General features: G+C 48.0%; 1 protein-coding gene across 1 annotated transcript in view; it reads left to right on the forward strand.

Annotated features, from left to right (window-relative positions):
* The first annotated feature begins 860 nt into the window (after nt 1-860).
* The window catches only part of LOC121002663 (SCO-spondin-like), a 190,236-nt gene continuing 173,947 nt past the window's right edge, over nt 861-17,149 (forward strand). Inside the window, 7 exon segments of the mRNA XM_040434096.1 lie at nt 861-1,096; nt 6,640-6,722; nt 9,218-9,388; nt 14,509-14,753; nt 14,894-14,996; nt 16,165-16,323; nt 16,440-16,525. Of these exon segments, the coding sequence (XP_040290030.1) occupies nt 861-1,096; nt 6,640-6,722; nt 9,218-9,388; nt 14,509-14,753; nt 14,894-14,996; nt 16,165-16,323; nt 16,440-16,525 (1,083 nt within the window).

Here is a 17,149-nt window from a genome sequence, read left to right on the forward strand (position 1 = left end):
CTGGGGCCAAATTAAGCTCATAGAACCTACTTATTGGAATCCCAATCCTAACCCCCAAATATTCTAAGGTATCATCAGGGGCCAAAACTCGGAGTCGCGTCCCTACATCTAGAGCTTTCCGGCTCAGCGGGAGGAGCGATGACTCTATCCAATTAATCATATACCCTGATAATTTACCGTACTGTTCTATTACCTCTATAACATGTGGAAGGATTTTATAACCCTGATCCAAGAACAGAATCACGTCGTCTGCATATAGACTTATTTTGTCGCTCACTCCCGCGAGCCCAAAGCCCTCTATAGATTTATCAAGGCGGATCCGAGAAGCCAGTGGTTCAATAAAAAGCGCGAAGAGGAGAGGAGACAGGGGACAACCCTGTCACATCCCTCTCCGCATCATAACAGGAGAGGAACCGATACCATTGATCTTAATATATGCAACCAGCTGTTCATTTAACATTTGAGTCATTTCCAAAAAAAGTTTCCCAAAACCAAAACCAGACATTGTACCCCAAAGAAAAGGCCACTCCATCCTGTCAAACGCCTTTGCGGCATCTAATGACAGGACGGAGTGGATTCCATATCCATAATGTTACAGTCTGGTATAATCCGGTCTGTGCACTTAAAGAGTTGCACTTGAAAGATGTTGCATTGAAAAGACCAATGATGTCAGCAATAGATGATATGTGGACGCACAACTTTTCACATGCAAACAATAGAGCTGAGGAATGGGGATCATTCTAAATTAAAGTTGTATTATACCTACTAGAAATGAACAAATGGAAGCTCTTTGCGCACATTTTTGATCCAACGTGTGTTAGTTCTCTGCATGCTTGCTCGATGGATATGCACCTGTGAGCATGATTGTCTTGTAGGATATGTGGATGCGCCAGTAAATGACTTTTCATACGTGACTGTCTGACAGGCGCTGGTGTGAACGGACAGTGCAGACGATGGGGGAAGAGGTTGTCACCCCCCGGAGGGAGCAGGAGGTGCCATGTTCCAGCCTCTATCAGTACAACATGGAAGGATGGAGACTGGACCAGGAGAAGATGAGGCTACAATATGGCGGAGCCGGCATGTGCTTTATATACAGGTCAGTCATTTCCAGGTCCGTTCCCCTGTGTAATGTCTATGTTCTAGCTAATCACATGTCAGAAGGTTCTGTTAGTCTATGTGCTGAGTCAGTGTACACCGTCATTAAGTGAATGCATGACACATAATAACAGGAAGATGTCACCCGAGCATCAGGGACTGGACCACTTTTTAGGGCATGGTCAAGTTCCTCAGGTACCAGGACTGGGATCCCGGCCGCTGGCAGGTTGAAAAGTTTTCATATAGGATTAAAGATAAATCATGATCCTCTATTCACACTATTAACCTCTCCTGAAGGAGAAGTCAAGAGCGATCTTCATCCAGGGGGCAGAGTGTGAAGAAGGACTGATCGGTGGGCATGTGGCCACATGTCTAGGTCTGGGGTGGTAGTGTATGGCCACATGTCTAGGTCTGGGGTGGTAGTGTATGACCACATGTCTAGGTCTGGGGTGGTAGTGTATGACCACATGTCTAGTTCTAGGGTAGTAGTGTATGACCACATGTCTAGATCTAGGGTAGTAGTGTATGACCACATGTCTAGGTCTGGGGTGGTAGTGTATGGCGACATGTCTAGGTCTGGGGTGGTAGTGTATGGCCACATGTCTAGGTCTGGGGTGGTAGTGTATGACCACATGTCTAGGTCTGGGGTGGTAGTGTATGGCAACATGTCTAGGTCTGGGGTGGTAGTGTATGGCCACATGTCTAGGTCTGGGGTGGTAGTGTATGGCAACATGTCTAAGTCTGGGGTGGTAGTGTATGGCCACATGTCTAGGTCTGGGGTGGTAGTGTATGGCCACATGTCTAGGTCTGGGGTGGTAGTGTATGGCGACATGTCTAGGTCTGGGGTAGTAGTGTATGGCCACATGTCTAGGTCTGGGGTGGTAGTGTATGGCAACATGTCTAGGTCTGGGGTGGTAGTGTATGGCCACATGTCTAGGTCTGGGGTGGTAGTGTATGGCCACATGTCTAGGTCTGGGGTGGTAGTGTATGGCGACATGTCTAGGTCTGGGGTAGTAGTGTATGACCACATGTCTAGTTCTAGGGTAGTAGTGTATGACCACATGTCTAGATCTAGGGTAGTAGTGTATGACCACATGTCTAGATCTGGGGTAGTAGTGTATGACCACATGTCTAGGTCTGGGGTGGTAGTGTATGGCGACATGTCTAGGTCTGGGGTAGTAGTGTATGACCACATGTCTAGGTCTGGGGTAGTAGTTTATGACCACATGTCTAGGTCTGGGGTGGTAGTGTATGGCGACATGTCTAGGTCTGGGGTAGTAGTGTATGACCACATGTCTAGGTCTGGGGTAGTAGTGTATGACCACATGTCTAGTTCTAGGGTAGTAGTGTATGACCACATGTCTAGGTCTGGGGTGGTAGTGTATGGCCACATGTCTAGGTCTGGGGTAGTAGTGTATGGCCACATGTCTAGATCTAGGGTAGTAGTGTATGACCACATGTCTAGATCTGGGGTAGTAGTGTATGACCACATGTCTAGGTCTGGGGTGGTAGTGTATGGCGACATGTCTAGGTCTGGGGTAGTAGTGTATGACCACATGTCTAGGTCTGGGGTAGTAGTTTATGACCACATGTCTAGGTCTGGGGTGGTAGTGTATGGCGACATGTCTAGGTCTGGGGTAGTAGTGTATGACCACATGTCTAGGTCTGGGGTAGTAGTTTATGACCACATGTCTAGGTCTGGGGTGGTAGTGTATGGCAACATGTCTAGGTCTGGGGTGGTAGTGTATGGCCACATGTCTAGGTCTGGGGTGGTAGTGTATGGCCACATGTCTAGGTCTGGGGTGGTAGTGTATGGCGACATGTCTAGGTCTGGGGTAGTAGTGTATGACCACATGTCTAGTTCTAGGGTAGTAGTGTATGACCACATGTCTAGATCTAGGGTAGTAGTGTATGACCACATGTCTAGATCTGGGGTAGTAGTGTATGACCACATGTCTAGGTCTGGGGTGGTAGTGTATGGCGACATGTCTAGGTCTGGGGTAGTAGTGTATGACCACATGTCTAGGTCTGGGGTAGTAGTTTATGACCACATGTCTAGGTCTGGGGTGGTAGTGTATGGCGACATGTCTAGGTCTGGGGTAGTAGTGTATGGCCACATGTCTAGGTCTGGGGTAGTAGTTTATGGCCACATGTCTAGGTCTGGGGTGGTAGTGTATGGCCACATGTCTAGGTCTGGGGTGGTAGTGTATGGCCACATGTCTAGGTCTGAGGTAGTAGTGTATGGTCACATGTCTAGGTCTGGGGTTGTAGTGTATGGCCACATGTCTAGTTCTAGGGTAGTAGTGTATGGTCACATGTCTAGGTCTGGGGTTGTAGTGTATGGTCACATGTCTAGGTCTGGGGTGGTAGTGTATGGTCACATGTCTAGGTCTGGGGTGGTAGTGTATGACCACATGTCTAGGTCTAGGGTGGTAGTGTATGGCCACATGTCTAGGTCTGGGGTTGTAGTGTATGGCCACATGTCTAGGTCTGGGGTGGTAGTGTATGACCACATGTCTAGATCTGGGGTGGTAGTGTATGACCACATGTCTAGGTCTGGGGTGGTAGTGTATGGCGACATGTCTAGGTCTGGGGTAGTAGTGTATGACCACATGTCTAGGTCTGGGGTAGTAGTTTATGACCACATGTCTAGGTCTGGGGTGGTAGTGTATGGCGACATGTCTAGGTCTGGGGTAGTAGTGTATGGCCACATGTCTAGGTCTGGGGTAGTAGTTTATGGCCACATGTCTAGGTCTGGGGTGGTAGTGTATGGCCACATGTCTAGGTTTGGGGTGGTAGTGTATGGCCACATGTCTAGGTCTGAGGTAGTAGTGTATGGTCACATGTCTAGGTCTGGGGTTGTAGTGTATGGCCACATGTCTAGTTCTAGGGTAGTAGTGTATGGTCACATGTCTAGGTCTGGGGTTGTAGTGTATGACCACATGTCTAGGTCTGGGGTTGTAGTGTATGGCCACATGTCTAGTTCTAGGGTAGTAGTGTATGGTCACATGTCTAGGTCTGGGGTTGTAGTGTATGGCCACATGTCTAGGTCTGGGGTAGTAGTGTATGACCACATGTCTAGGTCTGGGGTAGTAGTGTATGGCCACATGTCTAGGTCTGGAGTGGTAGTGTATGACCACATGTCTAGGTCTGGGGTAGTAGTGTATGGCCACATGTCTAGGTCTGGGGTGGTAGTGTATGGCCACATGTCTAGGTCTGGGGTAGTAGTGTATGGTCACATGTCTAGGTCTGGGGTTGTAGTGTATGGCCACATGTCTAGGTCTGGGGTAGTAGTGTATGACCACATGTCTAGGTCTGGGGTGGTAGTGTATGACCACATGTCTAGGTCTGGGGTAGTAGTGTATGGTCACATGTCTAGGTCTGGGGTTGTAGTGTATGGCCACATGTCTAGGTCTGGGGTAGTAGTGTATGACCACATGTCTAGGTCTGGGGTGGTAGTGTATGACCACATGTCTAGGTCTGGGGTAGTAGTGTGAGGCCACATGTCTAGGTCTGGAGTGGTAGTGTATGTCCACATGTCTAGGTCTGGGGTTGTAGTGTATGGCCACATGTCTAGGTCTGGGGTAGTAGTGTATGGTCACATGTCTAGGTCTGGGGTTGTAGTGTATGGCCACATGTCTAGGTGTGGGGTAGTAGTGTATGACCACATGTCTAGGTCTGGGGTAGTAGTGCATGGTCACATGTCTAGGTCTGGGGTGGTAGTGTATGGCAACATGTCTAGGTGTGGGGTAGTAGTGTATGACCACATGTCTAGGTCTGGGGTGGTAGTGTATGACCACATGTCTAGGTCTGGGGTGGTAGTGTATGTCCACATGTCTAGGTCTGGGGTGGTAGTGTATGGCCACATATCTAGGTCTGGGGTAGTAGTGTATGGCCACATGTCTAGGTCTGGGGTGGTAGTGTATGACCACATGTCTAGGTCTGGGGTGGTAGTGTATGGTCACATGTCTAGGTCTGGGGTAGTAGTGTATGGCCACATATCTAGGTCTGGGGTAGTAGTGTATGGCCACATGTCTAGGTCTGGAGTGGTAGTGTATGGCCACATGTCTAGGTCTGGGGTAGTAGTGTATGGCCACATGTCTAGGTCTGGGGTAGTAGTGTATGGCCACATATCTAGGTCTGGGGTAGTAGTGTATGGCCACATATCTAGGTCTGGGGTAGTAGTGTATGGCCACATATCTAGGTCTGGGGTAGTAGTGTATGGCTACATGTCTAGGTCTGGGGTAGTAGTGTATGGCCACATATCTAGGTCTGGAGTGGTAGTGTATGGCTACATGTCTAGGTCTGGGGTGGTAGTGTATGGCCACATGTCTAGGTCTGGGGTGGTAGTGTATGGCCACATGTCTAGGTCTGGGGTAGTAGTGTATGGCCACATGTCTAGGTCTGGGGTAGTAGTGTATGGCCACATGTCCAGGTCTGGAGTAGTAGTGTATGGCCACATGTCTAGGTCTGGGGTGGTACTGTATGGCCACATGTCTAGGTCTGGGGTGGTAGTGTATGGTCACATGTCTAGGTCTGGGGTGGTAGTGTATGGCCACATGTCTAGGTCTGAGGTAGTAGTGTATGGCCACATGTCTAGGTCTGGGGTAGTAGTGTATGGCCACATGTCTAGGTCTGGGGTTGTAGTGTATGACCACATGTCTAGGTCTGGGGTAGTAGTGTATGCCCACATGTCTAGGTCTGGGGTGGTAGTGTATGGCCACATGTCTAGGTCTGGGGTGGTACTGTATGGCCACATGTCTAGGTCTGGGGTGGTAGTGTATGACCACTTGTCTAGGTCTGGGGTGGTAGTGTATGACCACATGTCTAGGTCTGGGGTGGTAGTGTATGACCACATGTCTAGGTCTGGGGTGGTAGTGTATGACCACATGTCTAGGTCTGGGGTGGTAGTGTATGACCACATGTCTAGGTCTGGTGTGGTAGTGTATGACCACATGTCTAGGTCTGGGGTGGTAGTGTATGGCCACATGTCTAGGTCTGGGGTAGTAGTGTATGGCCACATGTCTAGGTCTTGGGTAGTAGTGTATGCCCACATGTCTAGGTCTGGGGTGGTAGTGTATGACCACATGTCTAGGTCTGGGGTGGTAGTGTATGACCACATGTCTAGGTCTGGGGTGGTACTGTATGGCCACATGTCTAGGTCTGGGGTAGTAGTTTATGTCCACATGTCTAGGTCTGAGGTAGTAGTGTATGGCCACATGTCTAGGTCTGAGGTTGTAGTGTATGACCACATGTCTAGGTCTGAGGTAGTAGTGTATGTCCACATGTCTAGGTCTGAGGTAGTAGTGTATGACCACATGTCTAGGTCTGGGTTAGTACTGTATGTCCACATGTCTAGGTCTGAGGTAGTACTGTATGACCACATGTCTAGGTCTGGGGTAGTACTGTATGACCACATGTCTAGCACTGGCAGGACACATGATGAGATGTCTTGTGTATATACAGTCTATCCCCTTCCCCATACACTACTTATGTGTGTTTATGCATATCAATAACATTAGCTCGCTCTCATCCCTCATCCAGGCCACAGTACACCAGACCAACTGTTCAGAACCAGACAATAAGGGCGTGCTGCGAGGGCTGGACGGGTGAGGACTGCACACGAGGTTTGTAATCACGTAATGGTCAGACACCCCCTGGGCTTGGTGCAGAATGGTCATTACTAGATGCTCAGAGCTGGATACTTTGTGCAGGACACTTTGTTCTGGTTGCTTGGTGCTCGATGCCGATTGCTGGTTGATTGGTGCCAATCTCTGGGTCCTGGACACTTGGAGCTGGTTGATTTGTGCCAATGACTTAGTACTGGACACTTAGTGGTAAATGCTTGGTGCCAGTGGTAAGGGCCTCATAGCAAGGATCGAACCAGGGCCCTTACAGGACAGAAGGTTTCTGCCTAAACCCCTTTCAATGACCCTTGGGCCATTTTTCACTGCCTCATTTGCTAAAAGTTGTTCCTTTAGAGGGTAGAGTCCTGACCAAGTTTTCATCTACAGTAGAAGAGGTGATGAATCCAACTAAGACTGGGCCCCATAGCAGTCGCATCGTCTACCACTATGGTAGTTACGCCCCTGCTTGGTGCTAAATGCTTGGAGCTGGATGATCGGTGCAGGTCACTCAGTCGTGGATGCTTGATGCTTCATTCATGCTGGTTTCCCAGATACTCTGCGATTGATGCTTGTTACTGAGTTACTGAGCGCTCAATGTCATTTGCTAGGTTCTGAATGCTCAGTGTTACATAGTAACATAGTAACATAGTACATAAGGCCGAAAAAAGACATTTGTCCATCCAGTTCGGCCTGTTCTCCTGCAAGTGGATCCAGAGGAAGGCAAAAAAAAAAAAAACCCTGTGAGGTAGAAGCCAATTTTCCCTACTTTTGGTGAATAAAAAATTCCTTCCCGACTCCAATCAGGCATCAGAATAACTCCCTGGATCAACGACCCCTCTCTAGTAGCTATAGCCTGTAATATTATTACACTCCAGAAATACATCCAGGCCCCTCCTGAACTCTTATAGTGAACTCACCATCACCACCTCCTCAGGGAGAGAGTCCATAGTCTCACTGCTCTTACAGTAAAGAGTCCATAGTCTCACCGCTCTTACAGTAAAGAGTCCATAGTCTCACCGCTCTTACAGTAAAGAGTCCATAGTCTCACTGCTCTTACAGTAAAGAGTCCATAGTCTCACTGCTCTTACAGTAAAGAATCCATAGTCTCACTGCTCTTACAGTAAAGAGTCCATAGTCTCACTGCTCTTACAGTAAAGAGTCCATAGTCTCACCGCTCTTACAGTAAAGAGTCTATAGTCTCACTGCTCTTACAGTAAAGAGTCCATAGTCTCACTGCTCTTACAGTAAAGAGTCCATAGTCTCACTGCTCTTACAGTAAAGAGTCCATAGTCTCACTGCTCTTACAGTAAAGAGTCCATAGTCTCACTGCTCTTACAGTAAAGAGTCCATAGTCTCACTGCTCTTACAGTAAAGAGTCCATAGTCTCACTGCTCTTACAGTAAAGAGTCCATAGTCTCACTGCTCTTACAGTATAGAGTCCATAGTCTCACTGCTCTTACAGTAAAGAGTCCATAGTCTCACCGCTCTTACAGTAAAGAGTCCATAGTCTCACCGCTCTTACAGTAAAGAGTCCATAGTCTCACTGCTCTTACAGTAAAGTCCATAGTCTCACTGCTCTTACAGTAAAGAGTCCATAGTCTCACTGCTCTTACAGTAAAGAGTCCATAGTCTCACTGCTCTTACAGTAAAGAGTCCATAGTCTCACTGCTCTTACAGTAAAGAGTCCATAGTCTCACTGCTCTTACAGTAAAGAGTCCATAGTCTCACTGCTCTTACAGTAAAGAGTCCATAGTCTCACCGCTCTTACAGTATAGTCCATAGTCTCACCGCTCTTACAGTATAGTCCATAGTCTCACTGCTCTTACAGTAAAGAGTCCATAGTCTCACTGCTCTTACAGTAAAGAGTCCATAGTCTCACTGCTCTTACAGTATAGAGTCCATAGTCTCACTGCTCTTACAGTATAGAGTCCATAGTCTCACTGCTCTTACAGTAAAGAGTCCATAGTCTCACTGCTCTTACAGTAAAGAGTCCATAGTCTTACTGCTCTTACAGTAAAGAGTCCATAGTCTCACTGCTCTTACAGTAAAGAGTCCATAGTCTCACCGCTCTTACAGTATAGAGTCCATAGTCTCACTGCTCTTACAGTATAGAGTCCATAGTCTCACTGCTCTTACAGTAAAGAGTCCATAGTCTCACTGCTCTTACCGTATAGAGTCCATAGTCTCACTGCTCTTACAGTAAAGAGGCCATAGTCTCACTGCTCTTACAGTAAAGAGTCCATAGTCTCACTGCTCTTACCGTATAGAGTCCATAGTCTCACTGCTCTTACAGTAAAGAGGCCATAGTCTCACTGCTCTTACAGTCGTCTTTTTTCTAAAGTGAATGACCCTAATGTTGATAATCTTTCAGGTTACTGTAGTTGCCCCATTCCAGTTATTACTTTAGTTGCCCTCCTCTGGACCCTCTCCAGCTCTGCTATGTCTGCCTTGTTCACAGGACCTTTTCTTCTGTTGATCTTTTTTTCTGTTGTTAGGAGTTGGATTCTTGGGGCAGTGCTTCTCCACCTGGAACTGTCAGGATATCAGGGACCCTCAAAATGTGACCCTCATGAGTATGGAGGAGTGCTGCCTTCACCCCTGGGGCCACAGCTGGAAGAACATCACCTCCGAGCTGTGCTTTAGCTGTTCCTATGCATCACCTACTGGTAAGGATGATCTTAAACCTGCACTGTCACATAGCTATTCAACCTTTTATTATTAGTGATGGTGAAAAAGCATCCTCCCTCTCGAGGTTCCTCCTGATCTGTATACAGAATGTGATATTAGCTGAAGGGAACCTGAGACATCATTCAGGATCAGGAGCAATGTTATCAACTCCCAGATCAAAAACGAGAGCACATGCTGTAAGTGCGTCCTGTAAGCGCGCTCACTCCTGTCACTGTTTACTGAGCCATGAGACCAAAGATACCCAGTATGACGTCTCTGGAGTCACAGCATGGACTTGAACCCATGACAGGACCTGAGCCCAGTACAAATGACAGGACCTGAGTCCTGGTACAAATCACAGGACCTGACACTAATACAGATGACGGGTCCTGACCCTGGTAAAGGTGTCAAGACCTGAACACAGTATAAATGACAGGATTTGAACCTTAGGGACAGACAACAGGGCATGAATCCAGAAGATATGAAGGGACCTAAACACGGTACAGATGACAGGACCTGAGCCCAGTACAAATGACAGGACCTGAGCCCAGTACAGATGAGAAGACCTAAAGCCAGTACAGATGACAGGACCTGAACCTAGAACAGATGATGAGAGGACCTGAACCCAGTACAGATAACATAACCTGAACCCAGAACACATGACAGGACCTGAACCTAGTGGAGATGACAGGACCCAAACCCACTACAGATGATAGGACCCGAACCCGGTACAGATGACAGGACCCGAACCCGGTACAGATGACAGGACCCGAACCCGGTACAGATGACAGGACCTGAACCCGGTACAGATGACAGGACCTGAACCCGGTACAGATGACAGGACCTGAACCCGGTACAGATGACAGGACCTGAACCCGGTACAGATGACAGGACCTGAACCCGGTACAGATGACAGGACCTGAACCCGGTACAGATGACAGGACCTGAACCCGGTACAGATGACAGGACCTGAACCCGGTACAGATGACAGGACCTGAACCCGGTACAGATGACAGGACCTGAACCCGGTACAGATGACAGGACCTGAACCCGGTACAGATGACAGGACCTGAACCCGGTACAGATGTCAGGACCTGAACCCGGTACAGATGTCAGGACCTGAACCCAGTGTCACGAGTTGGAGGTCCCAGGCGAGACCACTGCGTCGTCAAGCAATAAACAGAAATCAGGTACAGACACATATGAGTTTATTGCACAAACAAAAACATGGAAGGCAGCACAGACAAAACATGAGCTCTATGTACCGTCAGCACAGTGGGAGAAAACCCCCACTGTGCCACTGTCTAGTAATACTCCAGAGGGGCGTGACTAAGCAACTCCTGGTATTCACTAGAGCCCTAGATGGTAGAGTTAGACTTTGCCGCAGGAAGTTGCCAGGGTCCACTCTGGAGCGTGAACTAGACAGTGACAGCAGGAACGAATGGACAACAGGTACCAGAAGGTACCGACGGCACATAGGCAAACATAACAGACAGGCAAATACAAAACAGGGCAACTAATAATACAAGCAGGAGTTCACGCAAGGGAGCAGGAGTGGCAATGAGCAGAGAAGGACTTGCTCCACCAGTAGTAAACTGCATGGCCTTGTCATGCCACTGTCACGGCCATGGCTATGACCGTGACTCCTGAACCGCATGCGGTTGTCAGCGGTTTTCTTTGGTTGTCAATCACAGGTGAGGGCTGAGGTATTTGCCTCACCTGTGGTTGCCGCTGGCAACAGTATGTATGTGGCAGCGTAGCAGTCTGAGCTGTGCCATTGCAGCTTGCTATGTTGTGCATGCGGTTTTGTGTGATGTGTGTATGTGTGCACTTGCTGTTTATGTTATTGTGTGCACGTCCCCTTTTAGTGGTGTTTTCCCTTCCCTGGTGCTGGAAGGGTTAACTCCCTTCCCAGTGTGTGTGTGTGTCTCACTGGGTGTGTCCGACTGTGGGGTGTGGCTTCTTGGCCTATAAAGCCTCACTGCTTTTGCAGGCCTGCAGGTTGCTTCAGCCATGCTTAGCTGAAAGCAGCCTCCTGTCTTTACTACCTGCCAGTAAGAGCCACCCCTGTGGTCATAACCATAATGTCTTATTAAGTTTATTTCTAGTTATGTGTGATGTCCGTGTGATGTTTTACATGTGATTTTGTGCAGCTATGGATCTGGGTCCCTGTGTGGGGATGCGTTTGTGATCTGCACCCTGCTTACACAGGGATCCAGTCAGCAAGGCTGTGGCAGGTAGGTGGAACTCTTTGTTCACCTGCCATATCCATAGAGCTGTTTATGTCTCCCCATTTCCAGCAGCTTGGCCGTTGAGACTCCTGCTCCTCCGTGTCTGGGAGGAGTGGGTTGTCTTACTCAGCTCCTAGTTTAGGGCCATCTTGAGGGCTAGCAGGGACTTCTAGGTTCCGGAGCATGAGCCCTCCTACCATCAAGGTTGGCTCATGTAGCTAGGAGTCAGGGTCAGGTTAGGGATGCCCTTAGGAGGTGACCTGCTCCCTAATCCTGTCTTCATGGCCAAGCAGCCATAACATCACCGGGCTCCACACGGCTGAGGATTTCCCCCATCCTCAGCCGTGACAGCCACTCTGCTGCAAAGGCTTGCTGAACACAGACATATGAATAAACACAAAGTAACTAAAACATAACTGGCAGAACAGATAACAGAAAGACAGGAAAGAGGACGGGAAAGAACGTAAATGAACAAGTAGGGAAACCCACAGAGCACAGGCAGACAGACACGGATCCCATGGGTCAGCAGCATGGGAGAGAGAGTACAAACCAGGAGCAGGACAAGACAACACACACCAGGAGAGCTGACACAGAACTGAGGAAACCTCAGCCTTATATACAGGTTCCATGGGTGCAGCAGAGAGGCCACACCCATGGAGCAGACAGAGGATTAACTCCTAATAAGCACACAGGGGAGTTAACCCATAAAGAACCACAAATGACACACAGGAACAGAACTTCAGCAAGGAGCGCCAAACGAGCAAGAAGAGAAGGTCACAGCCAGAGATAGTGGCTGTGACACTCCCACCCCTCAAAGCCCCCCCCCCCCTCTCCTCCCAAACAGAAAGGGGAAGAAGGCAAGGGGACAGAAATCAGACAAGGGGACAGAAATCAAAGGGGTGACGAGGTACAAGGGCAGGAACACACGACGACCGCAACCAGCCCAACCCCTGAAAACCAGCCTACACAGAAGGTCCGCAGCCAGTACGCCAGGGGAAGATAGCCAGCCAACACGGCATACACGTCAAGTGAACCGCACCAAGAAGTTACCTCCCCCTCCACTCTCCCTCTGGAGAATGACATGTCTGCCAAGAACTGATTGGCCAGACATGCAGACTCCCCCTTCCGGAGGATTGGGATCAGGAACAGGAACCAGACAGGAAATGAAAATCAGAATCAAAGGGGTACAGAGGTACACAAGCAGAACACATAAGACGACCGCAGCCAGCACGCAGCCCCTAGCAACCAGCCTACACGGTAAACGCAGCCAGTACGCCAAGAGTAATGCAGCCAGCCTACACGGCCACAAAAGTCAGGTGAACTGCAGTGTGCTAACACCTCCCCCTCCACTCTCCCTCCGGAAAATGGCATGTCTGCCAAGAACTGATTGGTCAGACATGCTGACACCCCCTTCCGGAGGCCCAGGACCAGAAGCAGACGCCTGCACCGATAACGGAAAACACGTCCGTAGGCAGAACTGCAAGCAAAAAGGTTAAACCGGACGTCACCCCTGGCAACCAGCATACACGGAGAACACCGCAGCCAGTACACCAAGGCAACCAAATCCGATACCTAAGGCAGCATAAAGAGGGAAATACAGAATGCACACACATCACAGATAAGCAGAAAACAGAACAAAAAAAACTCTGTGAAAGTTCACTTGTTCATTCTGTCACGAGTTGGAGGTCCCAGGAGAGACCACCGCGTCGTCAAGCAATAAACAGAAATCAGGTACAGACACATATGAGTTTATTGCACAAACAAAAACATGGAAGGCAGCACAGACAAAACATGAGCTCTATGTACCGTCAGCACAGTGGGAGAAAACCCCCACTGCGCCACTGTCTAGTAATACTCCAGAGGGGCGTGACTAAGCAACTCCTGGTATTCACTAGAGCCCTAGATGGTAGAGTTAGACTTTGCCGCAGGAAGTTGCCAGGGTCCACTCTGGAGCGTGAACTAGAGAGTGACAGCAGGAATGAATGGACAACAGGTACCAGAAGGTACCGACGGCACATAGGCAAACATAACAGACAGGCAAATACAAAACAGGGCAACTAATAATACAAGCAGGAGTTCACGCAAGGGAGCAGGAGTGGCAATGAGCAGAGAAGGACTTGCTCCACCAGTAGTAAACTGCATGGCCTTGTCATGCCACTCTGCTGCAAAGGCTTGCTGAACACAGACATGAATAAACACAAAGTAACTAAAACATAACTGGCAGAACAGATATCAGAAAGACAGGAAAGAGGACGGGAAAGAACGTAAATGAACAAGTAGGGAAACCCACAGAGCACAGGCAGACAGACACGGATCCCATGGGTCAGCAGCATGGGCGAGAGAGTACAAACCAGGAGCAGGACAAGACAACACACACCAGGAGAGCTGACACAGAACTGAGGAAACCTCAGCCTTATATACAGGTTCCATGGGTGCAGCAGAGAGGCCACACCCATGGAGCAGACAGAGGATTAACTCCTAATAAGCACACAGGGGAGTTAACCCATAAAGAACCACAAATGACACACAGGAACAGAACTTCAGCGAGGAGCGCCAAACGAGCAAGAACAGAAGGTCACAGCCAGAGATAGTGGCTGTGACACCTAGGACCATATTATAATGAAATGTCATAAATTTCAGTGTGAAAACTTTACAATAACAGAAACAGAGAGAAGAAGGTAATATTTTTTCACAGCACTGTATATAATAAACCTACTCGCTGATGTCATAACAAGGGGCGGGGCTGTAGAACAAGCACCGTCAGGGAAGGTCAGTGACAATGGGGTATTTGGGGTGGAGTTACAGAGCGCAGTGGGCGGAGTTTCCTGTAGAATTAGAGGACTGAATATCATCTGGGTCTCACTGTAGATGTGTTTGTGTCTCCTCAGCAGATCTACCATCTCCTTTCCTGATGAGTCCATATCTCTCCACCGCCCTGATCGGGGGGTCTGTACATAAGCACCGACTCTTCGCCACCTGTGTGACGTGGGGCAGCTTCCACTACCGGACGTTTGACGGGAAGCATTATAACTTCCATGGAGATTGCATGTATAACCTGGCGTCCTCCACTGATGCCAACTGGGCCGTGCTTGTCTCCGGAGAACCCTGCACTACAGCTAGACTCTGCCCCAAGGTAGGAAGGTCCCCAATCATTCCCTTATCCACCAGTGGTCCAGTGCCTCCTCTGTGCTGCTGTGGGTGACATACATGGTTATTATACCTACATGCCCCTACCGTATGTAGCTTCTCATTTACTGCTCCTTGTGCCTCCAGGTTCTTAAGATGATCTTTGGGTTGGACCAGGTGGTGGTGAAGGGCCGGTCGGTCATGGTGAATGATGTCATTGTACCATACGAAGACCCCCATCTCCAAAATGGTGAGTTCATATATGTGATATATGGTCTGGAGGTGTTTGGGGGCCCCGTCACGCTATATTGCGGTGTCCAGTGATTCCTGGCGGACATTGGACTAATGTTTGGGGATAAGTTTGCCACCAGAAACCAGACAGAAACCTTTAACGGTTCTAATGGATGGATCTAATTCATGTTGATGGATCTTCTTGATGTTAATAACCTTATTGATGTTGTTGGATCTTTATTGATGTTGGATTTTACTCATTTAGATGGATTTTAATTATTAATGTTAATGGGTCTTATTGATGTAGATGGGAGTTTTTAATGTTGATAGATGTTAATATCATTGATGGATTTCATTGCTTTTGACTGATCTTATTACTTTTAATGGATCTTCCTTGATATTGATAGATAAAATTGTTGATGGATCTTATTGCTATTGGTAGATACTATTACTGTTGATGGATCTTCTGTATGGTGATGGGTCTTATTGCTGTTGATGAATATTATTGATGTTGATGGATCTTAGTTTTGCTGGTGGATATTATTTCTGTCTATGAATCTTATTGATGTAAATTAATCTTATTGCTATCAATGGACCTTATTGATCTAGATCCAGCTTATTGATATATTTTATTGCTGTTGATAGATCTGATTGATATTGATGAATATTATTGATGTTGATGGAACCTATTGCTACTAACAGATTGTATTGCTGTTGATTGATCTTATTGATATTGATCGATTTTATTGTTGTCTTTGAATTTTATTGATGTAGTTGCATCATATTGATTTTGATGGATCTTAGTATTATTGATGGATCATTTTGAAGTTGGATCCTAGCATTGTTGATGGATCTTATTGATATTGATGGATCTTAGTATTGTTGATGGATCTTGTTGATGTTGGCCACTTCTCTGGGTCATTCTGGATCCTGTCCATCATTTTGTTGATGTGGAATCATGGATGGGAAAAATGGGGGAGATGACACTCTGCTTTGCACATGTTGCACTTGTTGTCCCATGAGCACTAATGGTCTTGTTTTTGAGGGGTTGTTGGACCCTTGGGTATCTCGTTTTGCGGATGCAGTGAATCAGTCATTTTGGATGTGGGAGATGAGGGATATGAAGGCTTTGGGGATCAATCATTATTTGTGGTCTCATTGCTCTCACAAATTGCCCTGCGTGTTAGGTATCAGCATCCTCTGGCTCGGAGATTTCGTCTTCATAGAGAGTGGTCTGGGAGTCAGGGTGAAGTTTGATGGAGGCAACAACATTTACGTGACCGTGAACTCCGACCTTCAGGGAAGAACTAAAGGCCTATGTGGCACTTACAATGAGCACACAGAAGGTAGGTGTCCATGGGGAATGTGCCGGGGCTCGCAGGGGTGAAGCTGGAACCTTTACTTCATGGAACTGCCTGAGGACAAGTTCAGGAGACCCTTACTAACATTCCTTCTGCTCCAGATGACTTCACCCAGGCTGGAGGTGCTGTGTCTCTGAATGCTGCTGGATTTGGGAATTCCTGGAAGGTCCAGGACATCGGCACTAGGGTGCGTATGTAATATCCAGATCTTCAGGAGGTGTTGTGTGAATGATGGGAGGAGTTGTAGGAATGATGGGAGGTGTTGTATGTATGACGTGAGGTATATCAATGATGGGAGTGTTGTGTGAATGGTGGGAGAAGTTGTGTGAGTGTATAAGTGATGGGAGACGTATGAATGATGGAAGTGTTATAGGAATGACGTGATGTGTATGAATCATGGGAGTGTTGGTAGGAGAAGTAGTAGGAATGATGGGAGGTGTATCAGCGATGGAAGGCATATGTATCATGGTGATGTTGTATGAATGAGGGGAATGATGGCAGGAGTCATAGGAATGATGGGTTATTTTTGAATGATAAGGGTTTTGTATGTATGATGGAATGATGGAGGACACTGTATGAATGATGTGATATGCTATATCAATGATGGGTGGTGTTGGATGTATTGTAAGGGGTGTTCTATGGGAGTGTCAGGATGCGCTCTCGAGGCAAGCTCGCGTCATCAGTGCACTCGGCGTCGCCCGTTCCCGTGGGAACCACACTGGGGCTGAGTGCCAAGCTGATCACTCGGCGCTCGGCTGTATGGGCTGCATTGGAACTTAGGAGTCATGTGACGCTGGCCACGTCACATGAT

The sequence above is a fragment of the Bufo bufo genome, chromosome 5, assembly GCF_905171765.1.
Source record: "Bufo bufo chromosome 5, aBufBuf1.1, whole genome shotgun sequence".
Lineage (NCBI taxonomy): Eukaryota > Metazoa > Chordata > Amphibia > Anura > Bufonidae > Bufo > Bufo bufo.